General features: G+C 34.6%; 2 protein-coding genes across 3 annotated transcripts; both read left to right on the top strand.

Moving 5' to 3' along the window:
• The first annotated feature begins 3,724 nt into the window (after nucleotides 1-3,724).
• On the top strand, nucleotides 3,725-4,903 carry LOC141656557 (jasmonate-induced protein homolog). 2 transcript variants are annotated; one of them, XM_074463496.1, is made up of 3 exons: nucleotides 3,725-3,807; nucleotides 3,962-4,288; nucleotides 4,560-4,903. In XM_074463496.1, exons 2-3 carry the CDS (start codon nucleotides 3,968-3,970, stop codon nucleotides 4,752-4,754), a joined length of 516 nt encoding a protein of 171 aa, XP_074319597.1. In that variant the 5' UTR covers nucleotides 3,725-3,807; nucleotides 3,962-3,967; the 3' UTR covers nucleotides 4,755-4,903. The 2 variants fall into 2 exon arrangements, with proteins under 2 accessions (XP_074319597.1, XP_074319598.1); XM_074463497.1 differs by having other exon boundaries at nucleotides 3,756-3,807; nucleotides 3,966-4,288.
• A 3,733-nt stretch (nucleotides 4,904-8,636) lies between these two features.
• LOC141656556 (small ribosomal subunit protein uS10z/uS10x-like) lies at nucleotides 8,637-14,193 on the top strand. Its single transcript, XM_074463495.1, has 4 exons — nucleotides 8,637-8,795; nucleotides 8,896-9,020; nucleotides 12,316-12,429; nucleotides 13,855-14,193. The coding sequence occupies exons 2-4, from the start codon at nucleotides 8,915-8,917 to the stop codon at nucleotides 13,995-13,997; spliced, it is 363 nt and encodes a 120-aa protein (XP_074319596.1). The 5' UTR covers nucleotides 8,637-8,795; nucleotides 8,896-8,914; the 3' UTR covers nucleotides 13,998-14,193.
• The last annotated feature ends 608 nt before the right edge of the window (nucleotides 14,194-14,801 follow it).

Here is a 14,801-nt window from a genome sequence, read left to right as displayed (position 1 = left end):
TATTAAGTCAATTCTTTCGTTCTCTAAAAAGGGTGGCAGATACTTCCGTTTAAGGATCCTTGGACAATTTTATCAAAAACTCCTTGAAGATAAACAATTGAGCTTTTATCATAAAAAGGATTTGTCAATCGCTACTTTTTGGATCCTTAATATATTGAGACCACTAAGAAGAGAGGCAATACAAAAGAAATATGTAAGAAAGAAGAAGAAGAAGAAGAAGAAGAAGAAGAAGAAGAAGAAGAGGAGGAGGTGTCCTAAAAGAAGGAAATCTAAGACGATGGTAACCATGAAAGAAGACATGACTCCCTTAGATATTATCAACGTTAAACCTGTTGTTCCATGCGTAAATTCGAGTGCGTCCTCCTTATTTGACAACACCACGCCTCCGGATATCCAAATCCTCCAAGTACCCTTTAGGGTTGCCGGTCATGATTCAAGCCTGCCTATTCCTCATGTGTCTGACAGTGCCACTTTAATTTGCCCTAAAACTCAGGATGGTTCTAAACTTCTAATGACTGTCAATCATCCTTATTCTCAACTTCTCCTAAAAAGTGTAAGATGTTCTCTTTTTCGCTTGATAATTTTCGGTGCGGCTCTAGTACGCCTTTGTTTGCAGGTACCCTTTGAATCATCGTGTGAAAAAGAATAAGAAAAGGAGAATAATCACTCCCAAGAAGGATTATAGCCAAGGGGATGAATCTCCAAGACGCAGCTTGTCTACTTGCTCTTCAAGTAGATCTTTCTCCCATAAATTTCTACGTATTCGTGGCGTAAGTGTGTCTTGTGGCAGGTATTCCTCCGAAGCTCAATTAATAAAGAAGAGAAAAGAAATATTCAACATTTGACAAACTCCGATCGTCCGCTCAAGAAGCCTACTTTGTTTTCCCCACCCCCATCCTTAATTTAATGTCTTATTCAAATAATGAAATATTAGAATCCGACTCTAGTCAGATTTGTACTGTGTAAACACTTTTTTTACTGCTGCCAAAAAAAGGGAAAATCCCTAACGAAGCTTAATTTTGTAAGAAGACATCCAATGATTAGTGATGTTTTACAAGAAAATTGGACTTAAAGTCTACTTTATTTTAAACTTGATTATATACATATAAGAAGGCGTATGCTAAAATTCACAAATGAATAGCAGTTTATTTTTTAAACTCTTAATATAAGAGAAATATGACATAAAAACAAAAACCTATAAATTCGAGGTTAATGAGAATATTCCATACTATTGCTAGTCTTCTAAAATTACTCCAAAGTACAATTTAACTCGTATTATACTCAACTATTACGCCCTTTATCTCCTAATAGAATTGCAGTTTTTTTAACCTGAAGTAGCAGGTCAACTCTTTTGCTTCGTCCTACTCTTGGTACATTCTGTAATTTTATTCATCTTCCTCCTCCGCACCTGCAACTTCCCCTTTTTCTCTCCTCTCTCCTAAAGTTTTCCTCCTTTTTCATCATCATTAATTAACTCTAACTAAGTTAATAGCTAATCAATCATCTCAAGTAAGATCTGACCACTTCGCCACCGCAACAGGTGGTTCAAGGTGAAGAAGGCCATTGGTAATGGTGTTGGTGATTTGTAGCTGTGTGCTGCTTGTAATGATGGTTAATGGTGTTCAAATAATGGTGTCAAAATTTGTTGTCATGTGTATTGTTAGTTGTGATAAGTATTGTATCAAACAAAGTTTTTAAATAATAACTTTAAAATTTTGTATTGACAATGATAAGAACATTTTAATGGTCTACAAAATATTTTTTGTTCTGAGCCTATAATTGTGCAATATATGGCATTGTTGATTGTTGTCGGCTAATTTTTGGAGTTTGAAGGTGATAATGATGTTTGGTTGTTCATGGTGAGGAAGGTGATATTAATGAGTGTTTTTTACAAGATGACCTGATTAACAGGTAGTAGGTCACCTGGGACTATTATGAGAATAAGGCTTAATAGTTGGTTATATTTTGAAATAAAACGATGTTTGGAGTATTTTGAGAAGACCACTCATAGTTTGGAGTATTCCTATTAAATAACCTTTTTTTTAATGATTTTAGATCCATCTGTAGTCAGTATCATGATGACGTTAGGGTTTCACGTAACATTATTTGTTGTTTGATGCTTTAATAAATTAATCTTTGGTTGTTGTAGCTTAATGATTTCATCCTTCATCAATTGATGGGTAGACAATGAATTTCTTGATTAATTCCAGTTTATTTGATTACTAGTGATCTGGGTATGTGTTGTTATTATTTGTAAGTAGACCATCCGATATGGTCCGGATTTGAGCCGTTAAAGCTCTCCCTCATGAGTTTTAATAATGCTACATTCTCAAATATCAAAACCCAAAACCTTTGATTAAAGTAGAACAACCTCTAAACAGTTGATCTAAGTACTCATAAGTTAGGTTTGTGCAATTATGGCCCTAAAAGCTAGGTGCACTCCACAATATTCGACCCCATGCATGGTTTGTCTTCAAATGAAGAACTTATTCAAGGGGGGAAAATATATTTCTGAATTGTAATTTTGGTTTATAAAAGTGTAATTTGTTGCTTTCCTATGTAGTTTTTTTTTTTTTTTTACAGTGGACAATGGCTCTTTTAGCTAGTCTATCAGTCATTTTATTACAAATTCTAGGAACATAACTAAAGGAAAGACAATGAAAATAACAACCTATGCTTACAATATCCCTTAAATAACTTTGGTGTTAATGGTAACCGGATTAATATCCAAAATTTGAGCAATGACCGGCAAACAATCCTAGTAGATACATATATGAAGCTTTTTACTCCTAGCCTATTTAAGAGGTTCCAGAATACATAAGGCTTCAGCTTGAGTAGCAGACTCTGCATAGATATTTGACTTCATACCAGTGAAAATGACAGCCCCAATATTGTCATTGTTTTTGACAGCCCATCCCAAACCAGCTGAATTCTGAAAGATCCGTTCTTCAAGCAGTATAAATAAGAGAATATAACCCACACAAAACAGAGCTAATAAGAGGAAAAACCTTACCATAATGAAGGGCTTGCAAGTCCACTTCATCATTATCCAAAGGCTCACTTCTGCAATGTTTGACTCTCTTATTCTTAAAATTCAGAAGACTGTTGACCACTGCACTAACCATCTTTTGTCATATAGAGAGAAAATTCAGCTCCTCAATTCTATACTTTTTGGGATTGAAAATTTTGGTGCAATAGCATCTTACTCCCTCGGTAAGTTACTAAGAAAATTAATAAAATCTGTAAAAAAAAAAAAAAAAAAAAAAATCAGGGGCATTCTTGTTTGTGAAAAGAAACAGGTTTTCAAGAGCTGGAAAGAGATCTCCTCTCCATCATCTGCAGGAGGTTTCCACATTAAAGATACTTCTGTCTGGAACTTTTCTCTACTAAGCAAGTGGCTATGTTCTTAAAAGCTTATTAGTGGTTAATTAGTCTTGATTTCTTGTACTCTAATGGTTAGTCTTGCAAAACTTTGTAATTTCCTTTCAAATTTTTGAAATGAAATGATAATTCTTTTGAAAAAAAAAAATGGGAAAGTATAAGATGAATGGAGAATTTTATTATCTTCAACATGGTGACCAATGGTAATCGATAAGTTTCCCACGAGAAATTCTATTTGAAAAAGAGAAGAATCACATTCTTCCATTAAAAAATTCTTACGCTATAGATGTAAATTGGAATCCGAGTCTACTTTATAATATTCTTAATTACACTTAGATAAGAGCCAAGACACTATATAAGTGACTTGGATTGTCGTATGGTTAGTGCAAGCTAAGCATATCTTTTTAATCTTCCACAAATAATAAGGTAAAATGATTTTAGGTGCATAGAATTAGACCAAGTTCATGATCTTTAATTATATATAAATAGTTATTTGATTGTTTACTACTAATGGTATTTTGAAAACAAATGATTTCTACTAACAAATATTTTATGTGCATGTGTGATTTTACCATTAAAGCTAGGTATGGCTACGATGCAAGAGCAGAATGTCTCGGTTTGCGACAAAACGGTGAAAAAGTCTCAGAATGGCACCCAAGCCACGATTAATAACCAGACCCATTCCCTGATGACTCTACATCGATCCCATAATTGGTCAGGCTCTCCCGATGTTGGGCACTTTCCGACGACAATATCTCCCAATGATCATGCCATATTTACCCATTGGAATGGAAACTCTTTTGGTTCCAAAGCGGCTGTAGTGTACACTGGAAAAAATGCTGCAAACGTGGATTGCGCTTGGGTTGTAGCATGGCATGCACCTGCTGATAACACATTTCCCAACAGGGTAAGTTTGAATTTTTTTTTTAAAATGTGTGCCCTAAAAAGTAAGAACACACGTTAAAAGTCTGGGTAAAGAAACTTAAAAAAAATAAATAAATAATTGAAAAAAATGTAGTGTCAACTCATTTATACCATATTTTAGAGAAAAAAAATCTTCCGAGTATTTCTTTAATTAGTCTTAACACGTTAGAAAAGTCGTTCAGATGATTTTACGTTGATTAATCATTTTGTCTCCCATTAACCCATTCTAATTTTGGTACTTTGTTTTGCTGTAGGCATTTGTTGCATGTGAGACAAAACAAATCATCGATGATAATCTGGACTTTGAAAAAATTCAAGAATACTTGGACAAGGGGTTAACTTATTCAAATAGTGCTTCCCTACGTGCTAAGATCATTGTTCACGCCAACGTCAAGGATACGGACCCAAACTATGCTACTCTTGTCTCTAATATTGGTCTTCTTCCATAAAGCAATGGACCTATGATTGTCCATGTAACGTATTGTAATAATAAAGTTTCAAAATATTATTGTGTCAACTCAGCCTTCATGTAAGCTTTTGCTTATACTACTTAATTATTATGAAGGTTAAATAAATGTAGGTTTATGATTTATTTTGAGTAGCTTTTAAGACAAATTGCATGTAGTATAGTGGTTAAGTTGTTAGGCTTGTAGAAATCAAATTTAGGTTTGCTTATTCAACCAAGCATGTTTTTTATATTGAAGTTTTTTCATTTGATAAAACTTCTTACACTTTGGGCTTCGACGGCCTATTCGTTTTTACTTCTTACAAAATTTAGGCTCGATTATTGTCCCGTGGATATTGGATAGTGTCACAAGGCACTGCTCTAAATAAAAGTAAAACGGATGGGTAACTTTACTTTAAAAAAGACACTTATGCTAAACTGTAAATTTAAATTTTATTTTTTGAAAGTCCAATATTTCAAAATGACAACAAATATTATCCTCATTGGCGAACTTTAATGTTTACTTTTTCATTGTATGTGTAGATTTTTTGTTCGCAAATAAATATGTATTTTGTTTTTTTTTTAAAAATATGTACTTGTATCTAAACAACAATAAAAAAACATTTCTAAACTTACAAAGTAATGTTTAAAATTCGACCCCGACTGCATTTATATCTTGGCTACATCCTTATATATTTGTTGGTATATGACATGTATCCACTAAGATGTACTCCCTATATAATTTAGGGTGCTTAAAGTTTTCAATGAACTGATTGTGTTTTAAGATCAGAATTTACCCTATCGAAACTACAAATGTAAGAAAATCCTTATAAATCTTAATTTTGTAAAAAGACATCCAATGATCTGTAATGTTTCACACGAAAAATAGTCGTAGAGCAAGTGTAATATGGTGGTTCTTATTGTTGAGTTTGTCAATGGGAATTTTAAAAATAAAATATTTCAATTGTGGATATCATTAGAGCAAGTGTAATATGGTGGTCACTCTTAATTTTCATTCATCAAAATCTGAAAAATACATTAGGTGAGAGCTTCCTTAAATAGAGTCTTTGTTGCAATCCTAGCCCTACATCTAAAGTGGCATCTAAGGGCTCAAAAGAGTCTCCTAATACTCCAAGAAAAACGGCTCATATGACCTTACAAAGCTGAAATTACAAAAGCTACAAGACAAATGACATAAAGAGGATTGTTGCTAATTGTACAAGCTTCCTTTTGGCATGCTTTGCTTATTTATCTTATAAGGATTTCTTGGGCAGCTGGTGGGGCTCGTCCATAAGGAGTATAAGACCCAAACTTGCAGAAAAAAGATCCTTTGGAGCTTGCCTAGACAAAAGGAGAAAGCTTGAAAGCGACGGTTGCACCTTTCTCTCAAACCGTGTCCATTGGGGGACCATCCGGCTGATTGACCTTGTCGCACCTGATTTAACCCTCTTCAAGACATAAGATCCTAGACAAAAAGGCTCTAAACTCATCATAGAAGAGTCTTAGGCCGAAAAATGGCACGTGTACTTAGACGGAATTGGAGTTGGGCCTCGATTTTGGTGAAGGACAAAAATCGGGTAACTAGGTGCTTGGTGTTGTTGCCATTTTTGCTTCAACACTCTACTCCACACACAATTGAATAAAGACCACGCTGTTGGGAAATGTGTCCTCAACAATAGTGCGATCACATGATTTAAATATCATTATTAAATCTCATTTTAAAGAATACAATTGGGAAGTAATATTGTTACTGTCAACTGGTCAACATATATCGGTAATGATTGGCTGACTAGAGTTTGACATTACTGTCGTGTGACGGTGGTGATCAGTTGACCCCCTAGGTCATACCTAAAGGGCAATACTCTTAATTGATTATTTAATTAATCGTATAACGTTGCGAGTTAATTAAATTACTTGAAAATTGACTGACGATTTTGGAAGTAAAATTTACGTATCAAATTGAAATGTGATTAAATGAGATACTGATCCGAGTAATTGAATTGTATCATTACTCGGATGAAATTATTGTTTAAAGAAACAATCGGAATTGAATGAATTATTATAAATACAATCTGTTGTGATTTATAAATTGGTAAAATATTTTGGCACAAGTAATTATGAAATTACTAAGTCGATTTTTGTATGTGACGTATTTTTATTAATACGTTGATTTTTAATGTGTTAAAAATACATAACAAATTTATGTGACATGTGACATGTGACATATTGACAATTGACAAAAATAATATGGACTCCATATTAAGTATAAGTGCCGAAATATTAGAGGAGTTTTAGGGTTAAATTGTGTTGATATTTTAAATAGAAAACATAATGATGAAAAGCTAAAGTAGCCATGCATGCCTACTCACCTTGTGAAGACAAATGAGCCCATGCATTGGCTCCTTTCCACCTCCTCTTGGCCGGTTTTTTAGAGAAGAAAAACCACTTGGTTTTTCTTCTTATTTTTGATATACACCATAATGTAATGTGTGTATTATTCATTCTAACTACTTATCCAAAATATAGAATTCTAGAGAGACAAATACCTCTCTTCTTCTTCCTCCATAAAACCGAAACATTTATGTGTTTATAAATGTTTTTGGTTCAATTTTTCTACCACATTAATATTATACTAGTTCTTGTAATATTAATCAAATTAAGTGAAAGCCTTGGGTATAAAGCTTGGGGAGAGATCTTATACTTAGATCTTTGTTCTTCCATAAGGATAAGCTCAAGAACAAGAGAGAAAGGTGATCTCTCTTGTGCCCATAAAACCGAAATACCCATTGTAAGGATGTGATTTCTCTTCTATTTATATTATTGTTTGCATGCATAAAATCCGTTTTAATTTTATGACAAATTAATTTAGACATATATGAGTATGTTTAAAGTGTATATGAATCTACATTTCTTTCACACGCACAGGTTTCCAAATAAGGAAAAGGAAACAAAACCCGACTAGAATGACAAAGGAAACAGGAAACAAAACATCGACTAGGTGGGAATAGTTCTTTCCAAGTGACGTAAACGACAGATTGCTATAACATGCGCTAGTATTTCACCGAATTTTTCATACTGGACGTAATTAATTAATTTATTTTTCTCCCCTTTATTACACTTTTTTACCAACCACTTTCTTATAAATTTTACCTGGTTCATTCCGGATCTTTAACTCTATTTCGGTTTTTAAAAATCGTTTTAATCTTTTCTCTCGATTTAAATTTTAAGTTTTTATAAAAGAAAGACGGAATTCGATTTTAAAAACCCCTAAGTTCACCTTGACTTTCCATTACATTTTCGTTCTTCCTTTTTGTTTTTCATCTTTCCTTTTTTTATTCGCATTTTAAGGCGTGCGTTCACCCATGGACGGTTCGAAAAGATGATTCATGTCAGCCGACCCCAAATCATTTTGGGATTAAGGCTCTGATGTTGTTGTTGTTGTTTTCATACTTATCCTAGCTCAAATCTTATCGTCCCCAACCAATAAACATAGCCCATAAATAAAACAGGTTTAGAACAAAATACGGACTGCACCTATAATTTCGGAGTAAGTCTTGCTTAAGACGAGCACTATCCGTCTTAAAGTTAAGAGGGGTCAAATACTACCACATAATGGTAATAAAGACAAAACTTTTGGCATTATCACATAACACCGACCAACTCCTCATTTGACCTTCTAACAAACCAAGAAACCCTCTCTTCTGACCATAGTTGATGTGATGGAGGCAACAAGTGGAGTGATTCGGTATATATTTGACCCGTCTTAAACTTAGACGAATAATACCCGTCTTAAATGAGAATTTGTGATAATTTGATACCCGTTTATTTTACGGGCTAAATAACCAATAAACCCCCTACATAGTCCCACATTCCAAATCACTAACCCATCCCATAACCACAAACAAAAAAAGCCCAATTTCTAAAACCCTAACCCTAAATAAAGTCCCCATATAAAAAAACTATGCACCAAAATTCCTCCTTTTTCTCCAACATTTCAATTTGAACACAGATTTGTGGCTGCCGGAGCTTAATTTTTCTCATACTGGTAACTATTCCAGATTTCCAGCCCATTTTTCTCTAATTTCTTAATTAATTTGTTTTCCCAATTATAATTGTTCTTAATTGTTTCGATTTTATTGAATTAGTTAAGCAAAGTAAAAGAAAATGGCGTACGCGAAGCCAGCGAAAGCAGGGATGGAAGAATCATTGGAGCAACTTCATAAGATTAGGATCACTCTTTCTTCTAAGAATGTTAAGAATCTTGAAAAGGGTACTTTTTTTTTCGATGAATTGTGTCATTTTTAGCTCATATTTTGTAGATTGAGTTGTTTTTGTTGATAATTTTGTAGTTTTTGGGTTAGGATTGTTGTTTTTAGATCATTCGAATATATGGGTTGATCTTAGTTTGTGATGATTAAGTGAGTAGATACGTGGGTAATTGTAATCGCTCCGTCTCAATCATTTGTTTAGCTTTGATTAAAATTCCCGTCTCATAAAACGTAAACAAATGATTGGAATGATAGGGAGTAATGTCTTCATCCGATTTGTATTGTCGTTTTAACCGCTTGACTTGAGCAGATTACTCGTTGATACCACATTACCAATGCCATTATCTTACTTAACTAAGAATTGTATATCAAATTTATAATTTTGTTTCGGTAAATATAGAAATGGATCATTATTTTGGGATGGACTGAAAAAGATGGGGACAGTATACATGAGGTGGAGTAGTTATTTGAGTTTCTAATGCTGTCTGATTGGTAGAGTCTATCTGGGGAAAAGTTCAAGGGCTTACTGATAGATACCACATTGTCAATGCCATTGTTTTATTAGATATAGAGATGAATCAATTATTTTGGGATGGACTGAAAAGAATTTCACCAATATAAGTGCGATGGACTGTCGTTATCTGAGTTTAACTGCTGTCTATCAGAGGAACGAGGTAGTTTGAAGGCGTGGATACTTATACCCATGCAGATTGGAGACTTGGTGTTCTAGTTGCTTCATGGTGAATCAGATAGTCTTTAGAGGTTTTGAACCCTTGATGAAGGCTACAAAATTGGGAAAGCTTCTCTGTAGTAAAGAGATTGGGTTATCCACTTATAGTAGATACTGAAGAGATAGGATCAAGCTAAATGATTTTGGGGTAGTTTTAAGTCAACTATTTGATGTTATTTATTTTATAAGAGGCTGAGTGCATTTAAGATTATAAAATCACTCAGTAGTCAGCTATATCGATTGCACGGGATGTAGGAATAAACTCTTATTCTGTTTGTGAAAGGATTTTATTACCTTATTTCTAGAGTTGAGTCATGTGTGTGATCAAGCTAAGAAGTTGATACTTAGATGTTGGGTATGTTTGAATTGTCCTCAATGAAGGAAGTTGGATATTTTTAAGGTGTTGTTAGCTGCTGGTTCTCTTAGTTAGCGCTTGCTTTTGCATTCAGTTGTTATCTAGTCTTGTCTTTTTCTAGAGTAAGTCACTGCCTTTTCTTTCCATTACTATCGCCTATTATGGCATTATGCAAGGTTGTTTGAATTGAAATTGTCTCTTTCCTGGTCATAATGCCCTGAGAAAACTATTCATATGCATATGTTTTTCCAATGTGATTTCTTAATTGCAATCTATGGGTGACTAGGTTTCAACTTGGGTAGTCTAAGTGTTTCACTTGTTGAGTTGTCGTGACTCAGTCTTTAAGACATGTGGACTCCCTTTCAAAACAAGGGAACGGTTATAAAGGCACATTTTTTAGGAAATAATTTAATTGGCATGGCTCAAACAAACCTTTTATTAGAATATATGGGTAATTGTCTTCTAAGAATGTTGAGAATCTGGGAAGGGTTACTTTTCTTTTTCCCACATAATTGTCTTGTCTCATTTTTTACATCATTTTTGTAGATCAAGTTGTTTTTTTGTTGATGATCTTGTAGTTATTGAGTTAGGATTGCTGTTTTTAAAATGATATAGATTGGGTTGATCTTAGTTTGTGATGATTAAATGAGCAGATACATTGGAAATTATAATCTCTTCATCAGTTTGTATTGTCCTTGAATTGTTTTTTTAGATTTAGGGATGAAATATCGTATTAACCGCTTGTTTTGAGGAGATTATTCGTGGAATTGTGTATCTAAGAATTTTGTTTTATTAGATATAGAAATGGATCAATTATTTTGGGATGGATGGATAATAATAGAGACAGTATAAGTGAGATGAAAAAGTTATCGAGTTTCAAATGCTATCTGATTCAGTGAGTCTATCTTAGAAAAGAGGTAGTTTGCAGCATGAGAAGAATTGGTGGGTGTCATGCTGAGAAAAAAAAATGGTTGCGAAATTGGGACTAAAGAGATTGGTTATCCACTTGATAGTTTATACTGAAGAGATAGGAATATAGGATTCAAACTATATGGTTTTGCGGTGGTTGTCGGATTTTCCAGTCAATGTCTATTCACTTTAAAGTGGGTCATTGGGGTTTTCTGACCGAGACGGGTTGGCCAATACCCTCACCACCATTTGGGGAGGATTATCCAACACCAGTAGGAGTAGACCTGCCTAAGTGGGCTCAAGAGACTTTATTACCATTAGATTCTCGTGTTAGCCGCTGTCTCGTTTTGTATAGTGATAACTTTTTATCATTGTTATGCAAGGATTTATCTTACTTATTTCATAAGAAGCTGATGCAATTGAGATTTATATGATCACTTGGTTATTTGGGAGGTGCTGGTTTTAGGAAGTAAGCGCTTATTCTGTTTGTGAAGGGATATGATTACCTGAATTCCGGATTTGAGCCTAGTGTGTGATCAAGCTAGTATGTTGATGTTTAGATGTTGAGTATGTTTGAATTGTACGTAGTAGTCTTTTAAGGAAGTTGGATATTTATAAGAAATGTTGGCTGCTGGCCACTCCATTCAATTTTTATCCGGCCTTGTCTTTTATAGAGAAAGAAACTGCTTTTTCACTCCATGAGCTATTACATAGTATGCTATCATGGTAAGTTGTATGAATTGAAATTGTTTGTACCTTGCTCGTAGTTCTCTGAGAAAACTATTCATATGCAAATGTTTCACCAATGTAATTTATTGATTTGAATCTATGGGTGTCTGACACGGTAATCCATGTGCCGTACTTTTCATTAGTTGGTATGTAAATTCCCTTACAAAACAGGGATACAAGTATAAAGACAACTTTTACAAAAACAATTAATTACGTGTTTGAAATATTTCCAATCTTTTTAAGTCAAACAAACATTTCTTTACGAGTATGGCCCTATAAGTGAACGCTTGATACATGGTTTGTGACGCATATCGTACTTGGTAGTTCGTACTTCTGCCATTGTTGTTGTTACTTGTTTAGAATCTTGTGGGGTATGATGTTATCTTGTGGATCAGGATAGCGGAATGCAGGGTAGTACTCATGCGTAGTTGTTGGTTGAACTCATGCTCTCGACCTTTTTTGCATTGCCTCCACCTCTCTGCTATTCCATCAATACTATACTGTGTGTTTGTACTCTCTATATGTGTGAACTGATTATACTAACTACATTGTTATACCTTGTTGTGATTAATAGTCTGTGCTGATCTTATACGTGGTGCCAAGGACAAGCAGCTCAGGGTTAAGGGACCTGTCAGGATTCCAACCAAGGTTTTGAAGATCACAACAAGGAAGTCTCCCTGTGGTGAAGGTACATGGCCAATTGACTGATTTTCTTTCCGTGTTTTATGCATTGTGTGTGGCATTTTCCTTTGGATGTTTTTTAAATAGTCATGCAGATAATTGTGCCGACCCTTTCACCAATTTTTTTAGTCCTTATCTGATAAGTGATAATCAATACATGGTTTGTGACATTGCTGTGATTGGGGTTTTCATAAATATATCCCAGTCTTATAGTTTTCACTCTTCACCTATGAAGAGACCCTTTTGATAATCGCTTAACCCCTTGGGATGGTCCGATTTAGAGGTACGTAAAGTGGAGGGAGGGAATAGGACACAGTCTCCGTTTGGATATTAAGAGCCTAAGAGGTAAATGGAGGGATTCGTTTTTTATCCAACAAGCCAAATTAAACTTAATTCTTTTGTCACACATAAGATGATTCCGTCCATTTCTATCCAAACCAATGTACAGTATTTCTTCCCCCCGCCCCAATTTTATTGTCCCCGGCTCCATTCTCCCCTTAAAAGTTATCCCAAAATAATTGTTCCTTTTCTAATTTTAGCAAGTATTTACACTACAAATCACTATCCTTTACCATTTGATTAGCTTTTTTTAAAATCCGCCCGAAATAGTAAGTAGACAATATAACTAGGATGGAGGGAGTGCTAATAAAGGGAAATAGATTCATCTTTCTTTCGTAACCCTCATTTTCCCCTCTTGGGGTTCATGATCATGGTACTGTTGTGGGCTCTGATGACCTAAGGGGGTGTTTGGTTGGCTCTCTTGGAATGGATTGGAATGGATTTGCTCCATTCCAATGTTTGGTTGGAGTATTTTGGAATGGAGTTAGATACCCAATGGATTCTAACTCCATTCCAACCCCCTAGAATCCCATACCCAACTTCCCCCCTTGGTATTTAACTCCATTCCTCCCTTCTACAATTTTAGATGAACCAAACAAGTTTATAAAGGAATGGATTTAGAACCCATACCATTATGGGTTCATATTCCAATCCATTCCATTCCATGCTATTGAACCAAACGCCCCCTAATAAATTTAGGATGTGCATCTATAGCTAACTTGACTCATTACTCTTTGGTTTTGGATTATAATGGAGCCAAAGACTCATTACTCTTTGGTTATAGATTATAATGGAATAAATCAAAATGGCTCACTAAAGTGGCTTCGCTTCTTTCTTTTGTGAAGTAGCGGTCCTTCGATGCAGTTTCCATCTTGGGTCATTCGGAAACAGCCTCTTTGTGTTGCTAACACAAGGGTAAGGCTGCGTACATCCGACCCCCCCTTTCCCCGCAATTTGCGGGAGCCATTGAGGCACTGGGGTAATGTTGTTGTTGTTGTATCTATAGCTAACTTGAATATTTTGACGCTGGAATTGCTTGTTGGCCGCTGTTATGTCCCTAATATTGTGTTTGTTTGTTCAATATCGTGCACAGGAACCAACACATTTGACAGGTTTGAGTTGCGTGTTCACAAGAGAGTGATCGACCTGTTCAGCTCTCCAGATGTTGTGAAGCAGATCACTTCAATCACCATTGAACCAGGTGTCGAGGTTGAGGTCACAATTGCCGACTCTTAAATGTCTCGTGCTAGCTGCCGTTGCCGTTTTGTGTGGCGTTGTAGTTGTTCCATATAGTGATTCTGCTCTTCCCCCTCTTTAAATTTTTGAAGAATGCTTTAAAAAATGTTGGAGAGATTTTTTCTTGTAGCTGTAATTTTATTATTATCATTATCATTTTGTTTTAAGTCTGACATGCGAGTTTGGACCCTCTCAATTTCTTTTTATTTTCTCACAATTATTTTAAATTATTCTCTCTTCTCCATCTCGTTTAGCATACCTTGTTGAACTATCAGTGACTCCTTTAGCTCATGGTAAAGCAATCGAAAGATTAATGATATACTCGATCTTTGCTTGTTACTCGTAGATCAATCATCTTAAGAACTATGTTAACAAACAGATATTAAGTATTAAGTAAACATGCTTCATCCATTTTCTGATTTTTTTTAATCTCATTTATTCTCATCCTAATATCCCATATTCTTTCTACCAAAATAAAATAAAATATCCCATATTCTCATGTATCATTTTCTACGAGGAAATATTCGAAAATGAGGTTAACTGAACAAAAAAAATGGAAAACATTCCTAATATTTCATTTATAATCTTTTGACTCACCATTTATCAAAGAGTTACTCCCTCTTAAATACTAACATCTTCCACATTTCTAAATCGGAGAATTCACAAAGATCTTTCACTTTTCTTATTTGTTTATCATTTGTGGTTAATATAACATGTAACCCCACATACTCTCTCCTACCTCCATTTTCCTCACATATTACCACTCAACTAAATACTGGTCCCAAACTAATGTGGAAGATCATA

Source organism: Silene latifolia, chromosome 5 (genome assembly GCF_048544455.1).
Source record: "Silene latifolia isolate original U9 population chromosome 5, ASM4854445v1, whole genome shotgun sequence".
NCBI classification, from domain to species: domain Eukaryota; kingdom Viridiplantae; phylum Streptophyta; class Magnoliopsida; order Caryophyllales; family Caryophyllaceae; genus Silene; species Silene latifolia.
This window is presented reverse-complemented; position numbering and strand designations above follow the sequence as displayed.